Here is a 23,182-nt window from a genome sequence, read left to right as displayed (position 1 = left end):
TCCGGAATGCAAACTACCTCCGTACCAATTTTCATCGAAATCGGTCAAACTGAAAAGCTGAAGACAGGCAGTCACACTTTCGCATTTATGATATTAGTATGGACACAGGTATGGACTAGTGTGGACTAGTATGGATGGATTATGGTCAATAAAAATAGGTAGGTAGGTTTAAAATAAAATTAAAATTATTTAAAAAAATCCTCATAGAGAAAATCTGCGTGCAAATCTCAAGTTTCTTAACTGTTGATATGTATGTAGGTAGGTATGTCAGTCAGTCAGTTTATCCTGTATTTATGTTTATGTAGGTATTTATGATCAAATTTGTCAAGAAAATGTATTAGGTAACAACCTACACCTTCTTGACAAACTTGTTCCTGTATTCAAATATCTTAATATTTTATCACTTCTAAGTCAAAAGCAAGCGTTATAAAATGTTATTGCGCCCCTTATTCGCTGTTGTGAAATAGAAAGGAGCGTGCGGATGCTTCTTATAAAAATGTAGGATCTTGGAAAAAGATCATGCTTACCCGGAGTGGGTGGGGGCAATCCCCCTTCTGATTTATGGTAACATGTCGCCAGGAGCGCGTACGGAAAACTCGCTTTTTGTCATTAAATGATTTTTATTCTGTTTCCACTGAAAGATTTCCACATTCCATCAATATTGAACTCAAAATTTAATTAAGTAGTAAGTGAGTATATTATTTCTGAATTGCCAGTGGACAGGACATAATATGACAAGGGAAAGAAACGAAAAATGGACATAAAAATAACTGAATGGTTACCTCGAGATGGACAAAGGAAAAGAGGGAAACAATACAGGCGATGTGAGAGGACATAAGAAAAGTTGGAATGCGCAACATGGAAAAGGACAGAGAGAGACAGGCAAAGATGTCTTTTTTTGATTTTATTCTTTTTGTAATTCGTGAAATTAATTCAACGAAAAATAATATCATAGATGCAAAAAATAGATGGCGGTAATAAACTCAGATTATTTATTTATTTATTAACAAGTGTAATATTTTTCTATTTATAAATCAAAGCTACAAATAATAAATGGGAAATATATACAACAATACTATACAACACAATATAATACAACAATACTACAAATAATATGGAAAATAATTTTGATTAGTATCTATCTATTTTTATTTTTAGATTTATATATAGCGCCATCTACTAACGGGTAGACACATTTCAATTATAGCAAAGGTTTTAATAATGAAAAGCATCACTATAGTTGAATGTACTAATTAATTTTTGCTTCGTTCAATTTTACTTTTCATTGACATTAAAATAATAAAATTCCATTCAAAATAAATTAAATAATAGGTAAGTAAACATTTAAAATAAATAATTAGGTTTTTACAGCACTACCTAGCGGTGAGAAGTTTAATTAACTCACCTATGAGGTACTGCCTAATTTGTAGTCATTCTCCTAGATGGCGCTAAAAAGTAGAAAGTTTAAAAAAAAAATTATGGTATTTTTATTTAGTTTTAGATGCAAATGAAAATACAATAAACAAAAATACCAAACTTATTCTAGAACATAAAAATTACAGATCGAAAATATCATCTAAACCACCGCAACGAGGCAGGGTGCCCAGAACGCTGGCAGCGTTACCTCGTTGAATGGCCAGACTAATATGCTGACCAATTACAAAGTACTCTGTGTATGCTGACCGAGGTAACTGCCAGCCCTCCGGTCCCCCGTGGATTCCGCGAGACGGGATGAAAGGTCCTTAAAAAAGGATCTAGCATCCTCGCTCCACGAACCCATGGTCTCCACCCCAAAAGGCACAAATATGAAAGTGTTTTCTATATTCTCATAATATTTGCTATAAGTATTCTTATAATATGGTATTTTTTATAATGTTTAAACTATTAATATGTAGGTAGGTACTTATTTCATAATATTATAATTAGCATTAAATAAAACAAGTAGATTATCAACGTACCTACGGCTTAGATTGCTGGATGTAGCTGTATAAAACATAATTAAGTAGGTAAGTAGGTAGGTATTCCTACCATAGTAACATTTTTTTGTTCTTTTCACTTCTTATTTATTATTTTGATGACTAATGGATTTACCCTACGATTATGACAAAACGTCCACACTTACAAAATGTACCTAGGTACTAAAGCAGACTCAACATTCATCTATATCAGTCCAGTCCACTAAGTGACTAGAACCTAAAATTAGATCATGTAGGTACGAGCGTACCGTACCTACTTTGCTCAGACTTTATATTGTTTAAGAGTTAAGACTAACGACCCGCCCCGGATTCGCAAGGGAAGCTTATTACAATTTTCGTAGGCATCTCAATTTTTTTTTAAATAAAATATAGGCTAGTAGCTTATGCTCGCGACTTTGTCTGCATGGACTACACAAATTTCGAACCCCTATTTTACCCCCTTAGGGGTTGAGGTTTAAAAAATCCTTTTATAGCGGATGTCTACGTCACAATAGCTATCTGCATGCCAAATTTCAGCCTTATCCGTCCAGTAGTTTGAGCGTTGATGAGTGAGTCAGTCTCCTTTTCGTTTTATATAAGTATTTAGATGTCACTCAGGAATAATGTAGCTTTCTACTGGTGAAAGAATTTTCAAAAACGGTTCAGTAGTTCCAGCTAGATTACTTCCTACAAACAAACTTACAAACTTTACCTCTTTTTTAGGGTTCTAGTCTTCTAGTGAAATTGCTGAAATGTGTGGCACACAGGTGAGCATAATATTGAAACAATGAATAGATAATTTCATTCATTGCATTACTTACTGGATACTTTTGCACGTAGGTACCTACTTCAACATTATTACGGGAAATTGCGATCGGCCTGGTTGCGTTGCGACGATCCCGTACTACAGCTATCTATGTAGGTATAGTCCGCGACAGGATGAGATGGCAATCGGGGTATGAGGCGGGGGACGTCTTTCACACCCGCAAGTCACCCGCGCTCGCCCGCACCGGGTTAGCGCGGGGGCTGTGCGAGTGTGCGGGTGCTATCTCGACTTGTTGCGTACTATAGGTATGTGCAATAAACGCCGCTCAGGTCATGCCTGAAAATAATGTGATACAATAATCCAACTTTATACAGCTAGATCATGCCCGTGATTTCGTCCGCGTGGATATCGGTTTTTTAAAAATCCCGTGGGAACTCTTTGATTTTTCCGGGATGAAAATATGATTCCAATAGGTATTCCATGAATGTACGTGTATCTTTGGACCAAATAGATGATGCTCCGTGACTTCATCCACATGTACCTATTGAGGTAGGTACTCTTCGTGGGAACTCTTTGATTTTCCGGTACAAAAAAGTAGCTAAGTAGGTATGTCCACCCCGGGATGCAAGCTTTATAAGTTTTTTATGCTCAATTTCATCAAAATCGGTTAAACGAATGATCTGTGGAAAGCTAGCAGACAGGCAGATAGACATTTTAATACACTTTGCTTTTATAGGTAATATTAAAATTTTGAATAGAATAAATTTTTATTCAAATAAATTTTAAATCGTCAAAATAATTTACCAATGGTTCGGAATGCCGTTCCTATTTCCTACCGAGACGAACCAGCAAGAAACTCGACAGTTACTCTTTTCAAGTGTTAAACTAATATATTACGCTATTAAAAAGCCTTAAAAAGCGGTTTCCATGTTAGGGGCAGCCTATATCCATTGCCTTGATTACTAGTCGGACATACTCCGACAAAAAATAGTGTGAACAGGTATATATACATACATATAATATACCTATATGTACATAATTATAGCGAGGAACCATCAGTTTGATTTAACATTTGCCTTGCATCACACTGGTTCAAGTATTTCATAGTGCGCTGTGCGGTGATATTTCTAAATCGATGATGATATGAAATACCGGATCAAGTAGGTACCTGAGCCACCTGTAAGTATAAACAGACATTCCGTGGATACTGTATTGGGAAATATTACGTGATATTACCATACTACAAGGCCAGGGGAAGTGATGGAGTATAATAGGGGTCAACGCAAACCCTATCTGCTGTCAAAGAATAGTTTGTATTCTTACCAATTGTGGTACGGGAAGATGCAGTCCTAAGACTAATAATTCTAAGATCTTCGTTCCCCTGCTTCATGAACTGCAAACTGAACTCACTCAAGTCGTAAGTATTCCTTAGGCGCCATCTCCACGAGGGAGGGAATAGCAAAGAGCCAACCAACGGCTATCGTCGGCGATAGTATCGCCCTGTGGAGATTGCCCTATATGAGTTGTATGGAATTTGGTGGCACGGCGAGACTATCGCCGCGATTCTCTCATCCATGGAGAGGGCGCCTTAGGAGGGTTTGTGAATTGTGATCCCTTTCCAGTCATCACATAATGACAGGGGCTTGCTCGGGATAATATTGCGGTGGGCTCTCAGATCCTTCCGCATACGATTTATGCTACTTAGACCGGATGCAGATTATTTGGAACCAAACATACAATACTACAACTGATATGCACAGTCGCAACTAGGCCAAGGGAGGTACGTCCCTCAGTCAGATAACTGACGAATCAAAGACAAAATATGCTTAATCATTATTTAAACTTTTATCCCAGTTAATCTTTGTGTATATGGTTGTGTATGAAAATCTATCGCATATATATTTCTACTTGTTTGGATCTTGGGAAGCCTCATGCTAAGCGGATCATATTCTTTATCTGTGCAGTGAGCAAATTGAAATCCAAAAAATCGCACTTCATTGCGTTATTTAATTGTCACCAGCGGTCAGCTTTTCGCTTAGTTGAAGAGAAATGAGGAGTACTTATTAGCACCTAAAGTTATTAATGTTCTTTACTTATTAAAAAATTGCAACTTACGGAACCGAAAAATGACTGAGTAAATCTGAGTTAAATGCATCTTCCGCATGGTAATGTCGGATCACGACCTCGAAATTTAAAAATGAGTACCTACTTATAAATATTTAAAATTTGATGTCTAATAAGTGTTTAAAATTAACTTCGCTTCCAAGAGTGCCTAGGAATCTATAAAGACTGATAAAATTATTAGGATCTTAATAATTCAATAGGATTCTACTACAGATATAAATCAAAATCATGACGAACTTATCTATGCCCCGTCTAATAACACTCTTTAGTAAATGAGTCGCCAATCCGCACTTAGCCAGTGTGGTGGCCAAACCCTTCTCATACTGAAAGGAGACCCGGTTAGTGAGCGGTTATGGGTTGATCTTGATGATGATGATGATGAAATGATTTGACCTGATAACAACGCAAGAGTTGACAGATTTAATTTTTTCAAGTAAGTGAAACTAAGTGGTAACTAGTTATAGGTATGTAGGACTTAAAATCGAAGCCTCGGTACATAAAAATTCAACAAAGATGCACTGCTCAAATGCGTTTAGAATTTATTGCATCGTATTTCGCCATCAATAAGGTAAGTATAATTTTAGTGGAAACCGGCTAACTTAACCGTGATTTCAAATGATAAGAAGTGTGTCGTGAAACTCGTGAACCGCCAGCATTGTGCCGCGGTAAGTAGAGTGCGCGCGCCGGCGTGGTGCACACGCCAAACGGTCCGTTTACAAACGCGTCCGACTTTCGACGAAGAGTCGTGCTTTTGTTATTACCTACCAGTTTGGAAATTTCACCGTAAGTAAACAATGTTCCGTATTTATATATAAAACGTATTAAAATAATATTAATACCTAATTAATGAATAATTTTTAAAAGAGAGTTGTTTTATACATACCTACTTAATTTTAAAGTTCCTTAAACACACGCGTTCGACTTTCGAAGTTTCGACGTAGGGTCCTGTTTTAATCATCGTCCCTAACAGCTTGGAAACTTCGTAAGTAAACTGTTCAGTCTTCATGTAGCGCATTTTCTTAAAAATCATATTAATTACCTGATTAATGAATAATAATTTTAAAAAGAGAGTTTAATTTTAAAGTTCCTTTAATACGAGCGTTTTACTTTCAAAGTTTCCACGCATGGTCGTGTTTTTATTACCGTCCGTAACGCTTGAAAATTTCACTGTAAGTAAGTAAGTATACCTGCCTACTGTTCGTCTTTATAATTATAGTGCATTTATTAAAATAATATTATGAATAATTTTAAAAGGAGAATAAGTTTACCTAATTTTAAAGTTTCTTCACGCGTAGATTTCCGAATTTTTGACGTACGGTCGTGTTTTTATTACCTACTGTCTCTAACAGCTTGGATATTTCACCGTAAGTAATCAATCTTCATTTAGCGCATATTTTTAAATACCTAATATTAATGAATAATATTTTAGACAGTAGATAGGTATAATAATAACCTTACATTAGTATCATACTTAAAGTACCTAGTGTTTGTTTTGAAAAAATCCCTTTACTTCCATTATAACTTACTACCATACCAATATTATAAATACAAAATTGTGCCTGTCGGTTTGTTAGCGATTAACCAATTTCGATGAAATTTGATACAGATTTAGATACCTACCTACTTTTTATCCTGTAAAAATAATTCTTACAGGAAAACCTTTTCCCGGAAAAATAACATAAATGTTCCTACAGGAAACCGGAAAATTTAAAAAGCATACCTAAGTAACGTATTACTCAGCAACATTCTTGCTGAAATTATATTACAAACTAATACCTATCTAGGTAGATACCTACTTACTTTCGATTATGTTTCCACGTATTCGAACTCTTCATTACACATTAGTCTTAAATTTTAATAATGGGTCTACCACATTAAAGAAATAGAAAGTGGTTGCGCCTCTTAACACCGTTCAGGTGAATTTATTATATTGTATTAAGTAGGTACTTTTCTAAAATCTGTTTGAGAGGTTTAAATATTGTCTGAATATAGGTAGTTACTAACTAATGCCCGCGACTTCGTCCGCGTGTAAGTATTTATGTTTTTCGAAATCCTGTGGAGACTCTTTGATTTTCCGAGACAAAAAGTAGTCTAGATGTCCTTCCTTGGGGTGCAACTATTTTTTTATTTTGTATCTTTATGCCCAATTTGATCAAATCGGTTAACGGATATAAGCGGTCGTGAAAGGCTAACTTAAATAAGTTGGTAGGTAGGTATAGTACGCGGCAGAAAGTAATGTACCTTTAGAGAGAGAGAGAAGGAGATAGCAGATTTGTAGAGCATTATCTCTATCGTTGAGACCGACAAAACGACCGTCATATAGGTCTGAGTGACAGAGACAACGCTCTAAAAAACCGAAATGTAAAGGTCGATGTAAAATTACTTTCTGCCGCGTACTGTACTAGGTATTATCCATCCATACTAATGTTGTAGTGTCTTTCTGTCTGTCTGAAAGCTTTTCACGGCAACAGTTTAACTGATTTTGATGAAATTACAGAATTACAATACAGAATTAGCTTACATCCCGGGGACGGACATAGACTACTTTTTATCCCGGAAAATCAAAGAGTTCCCACGGGATTTTAGAAACCCAAATCTATTTAGACGCGTACCCACCTATACGCTATCGATTTTATCACATAAGAGCAGATTTTTCCATTTTCTTGTCTTCAAGCGATTGGTCGTTTCAGCAAACGTTATGTAGCAGCAAATATTTAGCTCAAGTGATAGGTAGGTACGTAACCAAATGAGCTGCCAATCAAATTAATAAATAATCTGGCTTGCTTCGCTGACGCAGTTCCGATATGTGTCAACCTATACCTAAGTAATAAGTATAACTATTAACTAATCTGTGGTAATATTTAAATGTTCAATTGCAACGGTGAATTCAGCAAAGAAAATTAATTAAGGAACGAAAACACGTTTAAAATTGCTTTTTAATAAATAATTAAAATGATGTTTAGTAATAAATAATAATTAACGTTTATATAATAAGGAAAAGCTGACTGACTGACTGGCTGATTGACTAACTGATCTATCAACGCACAGCCCAAACTTCTGGACGGATCAGGCTGAAATTTGGCTTGCAGCTAGCTATTATGACGTAAATATCCACTAGGAAAGGATTTTAGAAAATTCAATCCCTAAAGGGGTAAAATAGGGGTTTGAAATTTGTATAGTCCACGCGGACGAAGCCGCGGGAATAAGCTAATTAACGTATATACCCAGAATACAGGTAGGTAGGTGTAGGCGCAGTAAGTATTCATTAATATTTTTTAAATAAATAATATCGAAAATATTTAACTAATTACCTACCTACCGTCATAGACGGTAGAATTCGTCTTGCATGAACTACGTTGACCCTTATTGTTAAAATGAATTGGTATAATATGACATCAAAATGAAAATCATGAAAAACATTATTTGAAATACCTAATTTTTTATTTACAAATTTTTATTCATCTGAGTAGGTACCTAGTGTTTTTAGCTATTTTTTACCTACACTTCAAGGAAGAGAATTCAAAACTAGCTTAATCCCGCAACTTCGTCCGCGTGGACTACACAAATTTCAACCCCCCATTTTACCCCCTTAGGGATTGTTTTTTCAAAAATTCTTTCTTAGCGGACGGCTACATCATTATAACTATCTGCACACCAAATTTCAGCCCGATCCGTCCAGTAGTTTAAGCTTTGCGTTGATAGATCAGTCAGTCAGTCAACTTTTCCTTTTATATTTATAGATGTCTGACGAAGGTCTGATGACTGATGAATTGATAACATGCTAAGCACGTTCATGCTCGTCACTGGGTCATTACTGGGAACAGAGCTCTTCTATAAGAATGAGATAGGTTTGGCCATAATCTACCACGTTGGTCAAGTGTGTATTGGCAGACATCCCAGTACAGGAACAGAACCCTAAAAGAGCGAGGCCTTTGCACTTTGCCGATTTTTAATTAATTTTGGAGAATTTGGGAAATATTCGCCTCAGTCATTATAAGTATTTTGAATTGGCTACCTGTTATTACCTAATACCTATGTAACGTTCTCATTGGTTAGGTGGTTTTTACCTACGTCATTATGCACACCAAAGGGTAATCTAAATGTATAAAAGGAAAAGGTGACTGACTGACTGACTGACTGACTGATCTATCAACGTACAGCTCAAACTACTGGACAGATCGGGCTGAAATTTGGCATGCTTTCAAAACGCAAAATCCTTTCCTGGCTAAGAAAGGATTTTTGAAAATTCAACCCCTAAGGGGGTGAAATAGGGGTTTGAAATTTGTGTAGTGCACGCGGACAAAGTCGCGAGCATAAACTAGTTAATAATAATGAGGAGTGAAGACAAAGTACGTGTAATTAAGTAATCACTAAGTATTTTATGATAGGTAGTTGGGTAGGTAGGTACTCATCAGTTAGGGTTACGAAATACACTGAAATCTGAATTCAATCAATATTGCATTGAATTTGTGAAAGTAATTATTATAACTCCAGTATCTATTGTCTAACAAACAAATTGCAATAACAAATGTAATTTAACAACCTTAATTATTGCAAATGAAAATACAATAAACAAAAATACCAAACTTATTCTAGAACATAAAAACTACAAGATCGAAAATATCATCTAAACCATTGAGTGCATTATAATTCAATGATCTAAACCACCGCAACGAGGCAGGGTGCCCAGAACGCTGGCAGCGTTACCTCGTTGAATGGCCAGACTAATATGCTTTAATTATTATTTGAATCAAGTTTTGGAATCTTAAACCTTTGATCTTAAATTCTCTCTTTTTTGGTCGTAAGTACTTACCTATCCCTTATTGACGAGGATCGTGACCTAGACATATCCATCTATCTTCTTCTTCGTCGGAGTTTTCTTGGGATACTTACCTAATAATGCGGTAAACTCCCAGAGCCTTCCACGTATCTACCTACAATTACTTATTTGAGTAAGAGATTTAGGTTAGGTATCTAACGGCTAATTTATTTAGGTTAGTGTATCAGGTGTAACTTGTTTGTGATAACAAGCGGGACCGACGGTTTAACGTGCTCACCGAGGCACGGAGGAAAGGTACAGACTTGAATCCACGTTGCTTAACAATCACAATGAATAGACTAAATGCGCTGTCGCAAGTCGCAACTGATTTCCCTCCCCTCTTAGACTCTAGAGGCACAGCTAGAGGACCAATTTTGATCAAAGTTTCTCTATAATCTATAGTCCGCGACAGGGCGAGACGCCAATCGGGATATGAGGCGAGAGGCACACCCGCTCACCCGCACGTCACCCGCGCAATCCGGGTTTAGCGCAGGGCTGTGCGGGTATGCGAGGCGTTCCCTCTCCGATTGCCATCTCGACCTGTCGCGTGCTATAGGTATGATTAGGTGTGCTTTCATGCCTAGCGTGTATCACGCAAAGATCACTGGACCACTTCAAACAGTACTTTCGCACATTAAAACTGAAAGCATAATAGGTATATAGGTACCTAGATAATAACACTTGAAAACAGCATTGAGTTGGATCTAATTCGGTGGCAAATCTCCAACGGGATGTCAAGGTAGATAATAGAGATGTTACGGAGGTCCGATCCCGACAAACCTTTTATTATTTGTTGTTATATCGGCAATAGAAATATACACATTCTATGAAAATCGCACGCCACCGCAAACAATTCCACCCTCACCACCTGGGTGCCTGGAGCACTTCGACCACCCGTTGTGCCAGATCCTTTTTTCCACGCACATGCAAACTGTGGAATCAACTCAAGCGGTGTTCCTATTAGATTACAACATGGAGTTATTCAAGGGGCGGACCAACAAATTCCTGAAAGGGCGGCAACGCATTGGTGGTTCCTCTGGTACTGCAAATGTTCATGGGCGGTGGTAATCACTTAATATCAAGTGACCTGCAAGTTTGCTCGCCGTTTTTATTTAAAAAAAAATTAAATAATCTAAGTCCAATTGTCCATTCCAAATTTCAACCAAAACCGTCTAGAAGTTTTTGCGTGATTGAGTAACAAACATCTAAACATCCAAACATCCAAACATCAAAATTCAAAACATCCAAACATCCACATTTTCACATTTATAATATTATTAGGATTAGGATTAGGATTAGGAATAGGCTTAGGATTAGGATTATTAGATCCTTAGATGGTTGGTTAGATGGTTGCAATCTACTCATGTGGTTGCAATTGCATGTTATACATAATGCGTAACGGTTCCACTTCAAGAATTTAAGGCCGGAAATAGACTAACAACTGCAGGCCTTTCGTAGTAGGCATCTAGTTGTGTATTAGTACGTTGGTACTTACTATAATATTAGTTCTATAACCACGGCAGCAAAAAATGAAATGCTAGGTTCTTGTTATAATGCTGCAATTTGAGTTAGCCAGCGTGACATATTAAAAGTGTGTTTCCAGATTTTTCGGGTTCCGTAGTAAACAAGGAACCCTTATAGTTTCGCCATGTCCGTCCGTCTGTCCGTCCGTCCGTCGTATTAGTGCTAGAAATTTGTAATTTGGCATGGGTATAAATATTAATCACGATTCACGCCGACAAAGTGGTGGAATAAAATTGTGATAAATATATTTTTAGGGTAGCTTCCCTACATGTAAAGTAGGGAAGATTTTTTTTACCGACCCCATAGTGTGGGGTATCGTTGAATAGGTTTTTTTAAAAAATACTGTCGGTGTGGGAACATCATTTTTGGATTTCTAGATCCGTTTGTAAAATATGATGTTTTAAAAGTCCTTATTTTTATTAGAGTCAAGTGTGTGTGTGTGTGTGTGTCCCCCCTTTATCAGCCAAATGGTAGTATATAGGAACGTGAAAAAATTCACAGCAGTAGTATATATAATCAATTTTAAAGGAAAACTATCATGGTATTTCCAACTTCCCCTGTGACAGTGGCGTGTACAGGGTTTGAAGCCAGGGTAGGCACTAGTTAAGTAGGAGCCTGTTTACTGGCAGGTCATTATCAAAAATATGCATTGAGCTATTCAACTGGGGTAAGCAGTGCATTTATGCCTCTATGACCTGCACGCCACTGCCCTGTGAAGCTGGATTTTTGACTCTTTCTTCAGTTATCATCGTCCTTTGTGGGCCCGTTTGTAGAAGTGAACCGTGAAAAACCTTCGAATTTCAAAATATCCTCAATATTCATAAATAAAATAAAAACACTATCCTAGTTAAGCTATAATAATTGTGACTACGGAACCAAGGGCGGATCCGGGGGGGGGGGGGGGGGGGGGTTCTGGGGTCATGACCCCCCCCCCCTGGGCTGCGTCCAGGACCTAGGTGGACCACTAATTAAAATTGTTAAACATAATGTTTTTTATATTTTTATATACTTAGATTGATACTTGTCTTTACTGATAACGCAAATGATAGAATAAGTATTTCATTCTTTTTCATACTTTTAAAAAAAATCCCGACAGTAAAAACCTCTAAAAGTAAAAAATAATATTTATTATATACCTATAATGTATTGGTCGGATTGGTCCTTTACATTTATTATTTATAATAAAGTTTTTATTATCCAAGCGCTCGTTGCATCTGGGGACCCCTAAAGATGATAGAACTATTCTTTATACAACAGATGACTTTATAGTTTTTAGTACAAAATTTCTGGCATTTATCTATATCGTAATACAATATTTCTGTCATTTATCTTTTCTTTTTTTGTAAATAATGTCATAAATTTTGCGCTTGCTTCGCTCGCACGTTCTGTTCACTACGATTGAAAATCCCTTCCGAGATGCAAGCTATCACTGAGTAGTACCTATCTACCTACATTTGGCCGTGAAAAAGTACCTAACAAGATGATAGACAGACAGAAAATTTCGCGCTCGCTTCGCTCGCGCTTTTGCTCTGTATTAGTTGTTGCCCGCCCGCAACCTTGTCCGCATTGATTTAGGTTTTCAAAAAACCGTAGGAACTCTTTGATTTTCCGCATAAAAAGTGTATGCAGGTTTCCGGGATGAAAGCTTTCTCTGTGTAGTACCTGGTCAAAAAGATCCGAGATTGAGAGACCGTCAAATGGTAACAGATAAGTAGATAGACACGCTTTCGCATTTATAAGATCAGTAGCTACCTTATGATTTTTTCGTAAATATATGAAAAATTTCGCGCTCACTTCGCTCGCGCTTTTACTTTATGTTGGTTGACGCCCGCAACTTCGTCTACATAGATTTAGTTTTTTAAAATTTCCGTGAGAACCCTTTAATTTTCCCGGATAAAAAGCCGTTTCCGAGGGTAAACTATCTCTGAATAATACCAAATTTTGATTTAGAATATGGACTTTGAAAAGATAACAGATAGATAGAAACATTCGCATTTATAATACGTCTAGAACGTGACTTATCTGCTTTCTTTGCCAATTCCAAGAAAATAGTACCTACTCTGTCAAAATCATAGGGGCCCCGTTATTCTAATGTGCCCAGGGCCTCCAATAGGTTAAAGACGGCCCTGCGTGCGGGTGTGCGGGGCGCCCCCCCCCCCCCCCCCCAACCCCCGCTCGTCATACCCCGATTACCAACTCGACCTGTCGCAAGAGGTCGAGATGTTGTGACTTGACCACGACTATGTGACCCCCCCCTGGCACCAAAGCTGGATCCGCCCTTGTACGGAACCCTACACTGCGCGTGGCCCGCCACGTACTTGGCCGGTTTTTCATTCATCAAACGAGTGGTTCCAATCGAGGGAATTCAATCAATTCATGTAAGTAATATGGAGTAGATATGTAGGAACATAATATGCTTTACGTAGTCTATTACGAAAATATATGAATTTACTTCGAATTTCTTTACTTATGGTTCAATTCTTAAATTATATCAGCTTTAGAATGCAGATAATTAAGACGTAGCACTATCTGTAATCTATCGATAAATTACCTAGCAACATTGTTTTCCTCAAAAATTCTCTTCAAAATCTTATAAATGCTAAGTATTTAATTGATAATGTAGACAAATTACCTACAAATGGATTGGTTATAGGAACCAATAGATAGACTATAGAACTAAGTCAAAAGCAAGACAGGACCAATGTAGGACCAAGCCACGACCTTGTCAAGGCTTTGAATTGATCTCGAATTGCTCTTGTATTTGCTACCCCTAGGGTGTTTTTGTAAAGCGCGAATGCTAGAAGCTTGCGAAGGAGGTAGCGAAACGAAGATTGAGTAGGTGAAGCTGAATGAAGTGACGACGGAGTGAGTTTTATGGCGTACCAACATTAAAAAACAATCTTACTGACTGTTTTTTCCTACTAATAGTCATTATTCAGACTTCTGCGTGTCTCTGAGGTAGGCAAGTACCTAATAACCTATTACCGAGTGAATTCTAGTGAAAGTCCGAAATTAATGATTATCACAGAAAACTTCCAACTTTTAAATGCTTGAAAAATCTTAGGTTTTGCTGGATAATCCTAGGATTTACCTGTTACGGTTCATGTGATACAACCAGCTAACAAACAGACGGACGGTCAGCGGAGGCTTAGTAATAGGGTCGCATGGGAACCCTTCGGGTAGGTACAGAACCCTAAAAAAGGGTTAGAAATACTTACTCAGGTACAAGTACTTAGGTATCTATTAGGTAGTTGTTCATTCAGCCATAACAAGTTTTCATTATATTCATTTCATAGAGGGAAATTGTACAACATAATAGAAGGTACTTAGGTTCGTGAAACTACAGTTTCCGTTTATGATTTCATCATATACCTAGGTAATAGGTATCTATACTAATAAATAAAATTGAAGTGTCTTTCTGTAATTTAGAAATAAGTACCGCAAATTAAGCTCATATGGTTATTTGAACTGTATCATAACTGAATTATATGTTTTAAATTTTTTGTCTTTTCAAAAACCCTAAGCATATCCGCATGCCAAACAGCCCGATCCGTCCAGTAGTTTGAGCTGTGCGTCGATAGATCAGTCAGTCACCTTTTACTTTTATATATTTAGATATCTAGGTAAACCTACAAAGTTATCTACTTTTTCTTTTTTTATAAAGAATATTAGCCATGTTAAATGACTATTATTCCCCTTTCCTCTCCAACTAAGCATCAGGCTTGTGCTAGGAGTAGGTACGACAATAGTGCAACGGGTGGGATTTGAACCGTCGACCTTTCGGTTTTCAGTCCACTCCTTTACCGGTTGAGCTATTGAGGCTCAAAATCTACTACTTATTAATTAGGTGCTAGGTACTTATCCTGGATATTTACCACTACTTAGTATACCACCACTTGCACGTCTGCCTCATGATGGCTCACGATAGCTGTAATTAGTATCACTAAACTACACGATCGCAATAATTGTTTTGATTGGCTGAGTTTAATAATAATACGGCCTTCATGCTGCAACTGTGCATTTTTTAGCCAATAAAGTGACAGGGTGGTAGCCAAACATAGATTATTGAGATATAATTGAGATCGTCACAATGCAGCGGCCAAAGTACGGTACTTACTAAACCCATGGTTTTCGGTTTTCTTAAAATGCACCCTACGCACCTGCGGTGTGCCGCCAAAACTACTAATTAAAGGGGTTTTTAACGGGTCGAATAAACAGATATCTACCTTAAAAGCCAGCAACGCATTAACAGTTCCTCTGGTGCTGCTGATTTCCATAAGCTAGGCGGCAGTAAAAAACATGTCAGCTCGTTTGTTCGCTAGGTATTAGGTAGGTAATATGAAGAAAAAAACATTTTGCAGGATACTGCAAGACTTATTAGGTGCCTTCCCATCATATTAGCAACACATTTACAAACATGCCTAGATACATCATACAAGTAAGTAAGTAAACTGCATGGCGTAAGACTGTACTTGACCAACCAAAGGCAGTGGTTTGCACGATTTCTACACCAGAGTACTGCGTAATGAACCTTAGCCGGAGTAGCTAGCTAGCCTTGTACATTCTAAGATTTTCATACTTAACCAACACTTAATTTAACTCGAGTTAGAAACGTTAACTGAACTCGTTTGCTCGATTCGCCATTCTATACAACACTACGTGCAAATGTGCAGTGGAACACTTAAGTACATCACAATAGTATCACTTTCAATAGTAAGAGGTACGTACCTAGTCACATGCAAGTAGATCACAATGTCTCAATGCCGTTCTAAATCATAAACGCATGTCTGCGCTGTTTCCTGTTTCAACATAATAATAATGTTATGGTTAGAATATTTTCTGAATACCTACGTGAATTGTGACTTTGGTTTTACACAAACTATAAAACTGTTCAAGGCCCGCCCAATTAGCATGGTTTTCTCGATTTTCACACCTAAGTATGCGAAATACTTATTAAGCTGAAATCCAAACTTAGGTGATTTCAATTTTAATTTTTTGCTTAATTAATTAAGTAAGCACAAGTAGGTAGGCACCTACCTAATTCGTTAATTTGTATACATTTTGATTTTTATTTATTTAAGCAATTTAATAAATTGATTAATCATTTAAATGAAGCGTTAACGTAACATAAAGTTAGGTTTTTGCAACATTTTATAGTCTTTCCTGTAAATAATTTTTTTACCTACGATCGATATCAGATTATTAACAAAAAATGACATTTTTAATGATATCTAATACTTGTAATTTATCCAATGTCACTAGTGACGTTCTGTAGACTCCAAACACAATTTGCGAGTTTATAGTAATAATTAACTAGGTATAATAAATTATTTTTGATTGCGGAAAAATCTTCAAAAATCATTTGAAAATTCTACGAAAGACTGATGTCTTTATAATAATTTATAATTATTCTTCCACCTTTATAAAACTGACGATAAGTTCGATATCACTGAATGTACTTAGATCTTTTATATGTACCTACGTGTTGCCTGTAGAAATATGATTTAGGCGTGTCATTATGGCAAGTAGTTTTAACAGCTTTAAGTTATAAGTATTTGTCTGTATTGTGCACGCAATAATACCTAAAAATACTGACTAAATTTCTGGCTACTGACTGGGTAAAATCGCATAAGCGTCTAACCATACCAGCCATAGCATCTGAAAAAGAAGCTGAACTTTTCTATGGCTGCTCAATTGCTTCCTTTCAACCTGTTGAGCTACCTGCAAGCTTCTGAATTAAAAAACCTATGCTCTTGAAACAGACGCTCAAGTTTCGAAAAGAAACGACCGCTCAGGTGATAGTATAACCATTAGCCATGTACAGCTACGTAGGAATTACATAGATTCTTAATCCGGATAAATCTATATTCCGTTTAGAAACTGACCTATTGTCAGTTTCTAAACGGAATATAGATTTTTTTCACACATTTGTAAACAAATATTTTCATTACGACATACACGAATTGTGTATTAATATTAGTTATCCTTAAGATTATTTGTTTTTAAACTACATAGTTGGACGAAGAAGCGACATATCTCAACCAATATAATGTTAACGTTGAGGTATATTTACTTAATCATAATCCAAAGTTTACTTATTAGATACCTATAATAAGTAAACAATTTTGAATGTTTTAAGGTCAAACGACAAGGATAGAAAATTACGCTTAGGCGTTTGCCTAGACCCTGCCCATTATTTTAATATACCGCTTATAGTTATATGAAACATTTCTTCTTCTGCCCCCTCTGTTTCTTGCCATGTATCTACCTGTAGGTACATGAACACCCGTGAATATACATATTTTATTCAAGCGAGTCCCAACTTACGAGTAGGTATATCTTTGTGCGTACCATGCATAGAGTAAAGTAATACACGGTACCATGCAATGCAATTGGCAATTATAATAGCACCAACAGCGATCACCACAGATATACCAGATTTGCAACGCTGATAGCGTGGCCCCCTCAGTCCCTCTCGCTCAAGCAGAGGTACTTACTTGTGAAATGTTATTCCGTATATTTTACGTTCGCTTCGGCTATTGTAATCTGGTATACTGGAACCCACCATTGCACAATAACTTCAAAAACAAAAAACAACTAAACAAATCAATTATTTCTTTAAAATACTTGAGTCAACATAACCTTTGTTTGTCAAGATCTAACGTACAAATACATTTTGACAAACAAAAAAAGTGGCCACGGTGATAAGGACAAAACATAGGTAATCATTTTGTCACGTTCTAATAAGAGCTTCAATGTATTTAGCTATCTCGCTCTAACAGTAAAAGTCACAATAGGGCTACTTCTAAAGGTATTTATTCTGAGGCGATCACGCAATTATCCGATCCGAATCCGTGAAAATACGGATATAAAAATATCTACGACATATGTCATAAGCTACCATACAAATAGTTCGTATAACAAAAAGGAACTTATTTTCACGGACTTGGATCGTATGAGTGCGTAATCGCTTCAAAGGTTTTCGCACATCACACAGACTCGATGCCGACTCCACTCACTCACTGATCACTGTCTACTCACAGCATGACAGCAAAGAAGATTGATATATCAGCAAATGCTATGACTTAGGGCGTTTGTGCACTCATCCGTGACTTTACGGATCCTTGAAAAAAATACGAATCGAATGTTAGTATTTGTATGACGGTCACTTCGAAGAATCCGGTATTTAACAACTAGTCAAATCAGTAACTTTTATCAAACGTCAAAACGTGCGCTTAGTATGCGAGATTCTATGGATTACCGGTATGTGACGTCACAATCATTTGATGTCCTTTTTTACTTTAGGTAATTGATAATTTAAAATGGTTATCACTCATGCAACTAATAAAGGACGTGGACCTTATGTATTTTGGAAGACCCTCTATTTAATAATCACTGAGAAATAATTTATTTTTGACATAGTCAAATACCGTATCACGGATACGAACCGAATACGGATGAGTGCACAAACGCCCTTAGTCCAGTCAGTTTCATCTATTAGGTATATTTTAACATAGAGTCTAAGACCAGCCATACACGGACAGCTTGAAGCAGTCAGGATGGACTGCTTCAAGCTGCGACTGCGTATTGAACAACAGACTTCTACGTACGTACATACACGAACCGCTCAAGCAGTTGCAACTGCTTCGGGCGGTTGGGCGGTCAAGCAGTCACCAGGCATACACTGACTGCTCGAGATGTCGACCGCTCTTGCGCAGTTACCTCCGCCCGCGCTCCTCATTCCACGTCGCGCACGCTTCCCGCCCGCATTGAAATTGCTTGAAGCTGTCATCGAGCAGTTAAGCTAACTGCTCGATGGCACCTTCAAGCTGTTGACTCTGACTGCAAGAGCGGTCCGTGTATGTTGATCACTGGCTAACCGCTCGAGCAGTCCGTGTATGGCCGGCCGGCCATAACTACTTAATTTTAAAATACATATAATATTAAAATCAATTATTATCTAACCATTACATGAACTACTATGGACACGACGTGATGATAAAGTTTTGACAGTTATCTATAAGTACTATCTTTAAAATTTATTCAATTAAATTTTGATAAGGTATAGGTAGATTAGTTATTAACTATTACCATCACGTTAATTAATAAAATTAATTTATACTCAGGTACACCTTTTAATAAAATTGCAACTAAACGATTTCAGTGCATTTAATGTTACTTCCTATGTTTAGAAAATGTTAATCGCAGGATCGTACCTACTATTTTTGATTAACAGCCGAAAACAGTATTTTTTTTGTAAATTTTTGTTTGTCTTTTTGCGTGTATCACGGTGAAACTACTATTGAATGGATATGAATGCATCTTGGCTAACCTACTTACTTGTAGCAGTGGCGTGCAGGTCATAGAGGCATAAATGCACTGCTTACCCCAGTTGTAATAGTTTAATGCATATTTTTCATTATGACCTGTCAGTAAACAGGTTTCTACCTAACTAATGCCTACCCTAGCTTCAAATCCTGTGCACGCCACTGACTTGTAGCTATTAGATAGGTACCTACTTTGGGTTAACACTAATTAGGATAAATAGTTTTTATCTTAGTAAAAAGCCAGCCATATGCGAGTCAGACATGGCCCCCCTAGGGTTCCGTAAGTGGGAATAAATATCTGGTTTAAGACATTTATTGTTCCATAAAGAAATTTAAATATATTATAGTCAGGTAGGTACCTACTTATTTGTAAATTGATCTATCGTTTTATAAATCCCGGATCCGTCACACGTATTATTGTTTTTTTATTATTCTGATACAAGTTATCTCTTGACTGCAATCTCACCTTATGATGCAATCTAAGATGGATGCAGGCAAACTTGGACGGAGTATGGCAGTTTTTATTAAACCTATACCCCTTTGGTATTTCCACGGCATCGTACCGGAACGCTAAATCGCTTGGCGGCACAGCTTTGCCGGTAGAGTGGTAACTAGCCACGGTCGAAGCCTCCCACCAGACTAGACTAGAAATTTAGAAATTATAAAATTCCAAACCCCTGCCGGGAATCAAACCCAGGACCCACTGATCCCACTGACAAGACCACAGCGCTTACCAGTGCGCCTTTTGTTGTGCGTCGGTCAAAAATGATTTGTTTTATGCACATTGAACAATGTGCATTTATTTTCGCCATGATTTGGACTTCGATCTATCAAATAAGTTGTTTAAATTAGATACGCATAACTAGCAGCGAACGTGTGATAAGTGATAACTTATCAACTCATTTGTGCACCTAATGAGTAAAAGGTCATTCATTATTATACGTATTCACTTGTCATTACTGTAAAATGGATAGCAGTTTTCTTTGTGCTTGTACTATTGTATACTGTACTTGTAATATTTTTTCGTACTGCAACCGGTTTTTCTTCTATACCCACAATAGACTAACAAGACGGTTGTGCCATTTAAACCATTGAAAAAAATAAATAAATGTAATTCATAAATACCTCAATTTAAACTTAAACTAGCTAGCAGGTTAAGGAAGCGTATAATGAAGAACTCAATATTAAATTTGTGTTTATCGTGTTTGAACGCCGGATTGTACGTTTTTACACGTGTGTTTTTAATGGTATTAAGTGCTAGTATATACCAAGGATTTGTTTTGGCTGAAGTGTTGTTAAATAATTCGAATGTGTGGTACCCGAAATGGTTTTCGGACTTTTTAGAAGACTTACGTGATGTTTTGTTGAAAATAACAAATTTTTTGTTGAGAAGGATCACAGTTAAGGTAACCTAACATATAATGTTATTTTTAGGGTTCCGTATCTCAAAAGGAAAAAAAGAACCATATCTGTCAAGAAAACCTATAGGGTAGGTACTTCCCGTTGTCCTAGAATCATGAAATTTGGTAGGTTGGTATGTCTTATAGCACAAGTAAAGGAATATAGCCAAAAACCGTGAATTTGTGGTTACATCACAAAAAACATGTGTTCATGAACAAATAATTAGTATTTTCAACTTTCAAAGTGAGTTTACTATACCAAGTGGAGTGGGGTATCATATGAAAGGGCTTTACCTGGTACATTCGAAAACACATTTTCATTTATTTTTATGCATAATAGTTTTTGATTAATCGTGCAAAATGTCGATAAAATACGATTGTACTACGGAACCCTCGGTGAGCGAGTTTGACTCGCACTTGGCCGTTTTTTGATCTTTGTTCATACTCACGACTTTATAGCTATTTTATAAATTTAGTTTTTTTTTAGTTATGTAGGAACTCTCAGATTTCACGGGATAAACAGTAGCATGTCGCTCTCCAGACCTTTAACTACGGAACTAACTAACTAACCACGGAAATGTCACGTCGATCCGTTGCTTCGTTGCAACGTAAATAAAGGACAAACCAACCTACCTTTATTTGCATAGGGACAGATTTTCAGAAAGACTGATTCAAAAACCAATTAATCAACAAACAAACACACCTTTGCATTTATACTTAACTAGCTTATGCCCGCGACTTTGTCCGCGTCTACTACATAAATAATTTTAAAGCCCTGTTTTACCCCTTTAGGACGGTTACGCACTCAGCCGATCCCAGTCCGTGAAAATACATTCCTAAGTGTTCATAGAACTATTATGACATAATATGACGTAGATATTTTTTATATCCGTATTTTCACGGATTCGGATCGGATGTGTGCGCGATCGCTCTTAGGTGATGAATTTTCAAAAATCTTTTCTTAGCGGATGTCTACGTCATAATAGCTATCTGCATGCCAAATTTCAGCCTGCATGCTCCGTCCAGTAGTTTGAGCTGTGCGTTGATAGAGTCAGTCAGTCAGCTTTTCCTTATATTATTTAGACTAGCTTATGCTCGCGACTTCGTTCGCGTGAACTACACAAATTTCAAACCCCTATTTCATCCCCTTAGGGGTTGAGTTTTCAAAAATCATTTCTTAGCGGATGATTATTTGCATGATAAATTTCAGCCCGATCCTTCCAGTAGTTTGAGCTGTGCGTTGATAGACCAGTCAATCAGTCAGTCAGTCACCTTTTCTTTTTATATATTTAGATATTATATAGATAATATTATCTTCCTCTATTCCGGCTCTCAAACTAGGGTCCTCTGTATTATGTAAAGCCAGCCTTTCACTAAAATATATCTCCAGTTTCCACCTCGACACAGACCGTAGCACGATTTTCCTATCGCTCCTTTCTCATCTATCAATTAATATTCCGTGACAATACTTTGTGCAGTCTTTGCCAATGTAACTACACGCTATACATTATTTATCATAATATTGCAGGTCAGAAACCTACGTTGACATACTTCCAGGCTTTACGGAAGTTGAACATCATAGATAGGAACATATCTACTGTTTTAGTACCGGGTTCAAATTCAATTCTTTTTCAGAAAACTATATCTATTTCTAAATTGAGTAAAGATAAATAATAATCTATCTGTAATCTGCCGATAAGTTACGTTTAAGTAAAAATTGTATGGTTTAGATAATATTGCTTATAGGTCAAAGTCAAAGTCAAATTATTTATTCAAAATAGGTAATAAATTACTCTTATTGATGGTCGATGGTGTTAGATTTGTAAGATATAGGGGTGATAATTATTACGCAAACTTAAAACTAAAGCTACGAGGGTTCCAAACGCGCCCAGGTCTGAGAAGAGCCCACAACAAACTCATGATTAATTTCGACAGTTAGTCGGCCTCTTTTAACTGTAGCTAGTAGCTACATCTGTTTCTGCGGGATAGGTACAGTATTACAAAACGATACAGGCATAGTGAGGATACCTATGCGAATTTTAGTGAATGTTAGATTAAGTACCTATATCTAATTCGTAGCGAAACCAATAATTAATCTATGATCTAATTGTTATTATTAACCTTCTTTTCTTTTTCTACTTTTTCAACATTCGTACCATCCGGACCCGATAAGACCGTAACATCATATTATTATCAAACACTCGGGATTTTTGTGATTAAACAAAACGTCGTCCTAAGGGTTCCTTTTTTCCTTTTTCAAGTACGAA

At 36.8% G+C, this 23,182-nt stretch overlaps 1 protein-coding gene and 1 long non-coding RNA gene across 3 annotated transcripts in view; both read left to right on the top strand.

The window, feature by feature from the left end:
* The window catches only part of LOC138403084 (uncharacterized), a 356,408-nt gene that overhangs the window by 262,696 nt on the left and 70,530 nt on the right, over window positions 1-23,182 (top strand). The gene's annotated exons all lie outside the window — the stretch shown is intronic.
* Window positions 5,492-23,182, top strand: part of LOC117987294 (fatty-acid amide hydrolase 2-B-like) — a 32,978-nt gene continuing 15,287 nt past the window's right edge. The window contains exon 1 of one of the 2 annotated variants that reach the window (XM_034974263.2): window positions 5,492-5,628. Coding sequence is in view for 1 of the 2 variants with exons in the window: in XM_034974262.2 (XP_034830153.1) it covers window positions 20,685-20,921 (237 nt within the window). In the remaining variant the exon portion in view is untranslated. Of the gene's footprint in view, window positions 5,629-20,516; window positions 20,922-23,182 lie in introns of those variants that run through there. The other variant, XM_034974262.2, reaches the window with a different exon arrangement.

This window comes from Maniola hyperantus, chromosome 12 (genome assembly GCF_902806685.2).
Source record: "Maniola hyperantus chromosome 12, iAphHyp1.2, whole genome shotgun sequence".
Lineage (NCBI taxonomy): Eukaryota > Metazoa > Arthropoda > Insecta > Lepidoptera > Nymphalidae > Maniola > Maniola hyperantus.
This window is presented reverse-complemented; position numbering and strand designations above follow the sequence as displayed.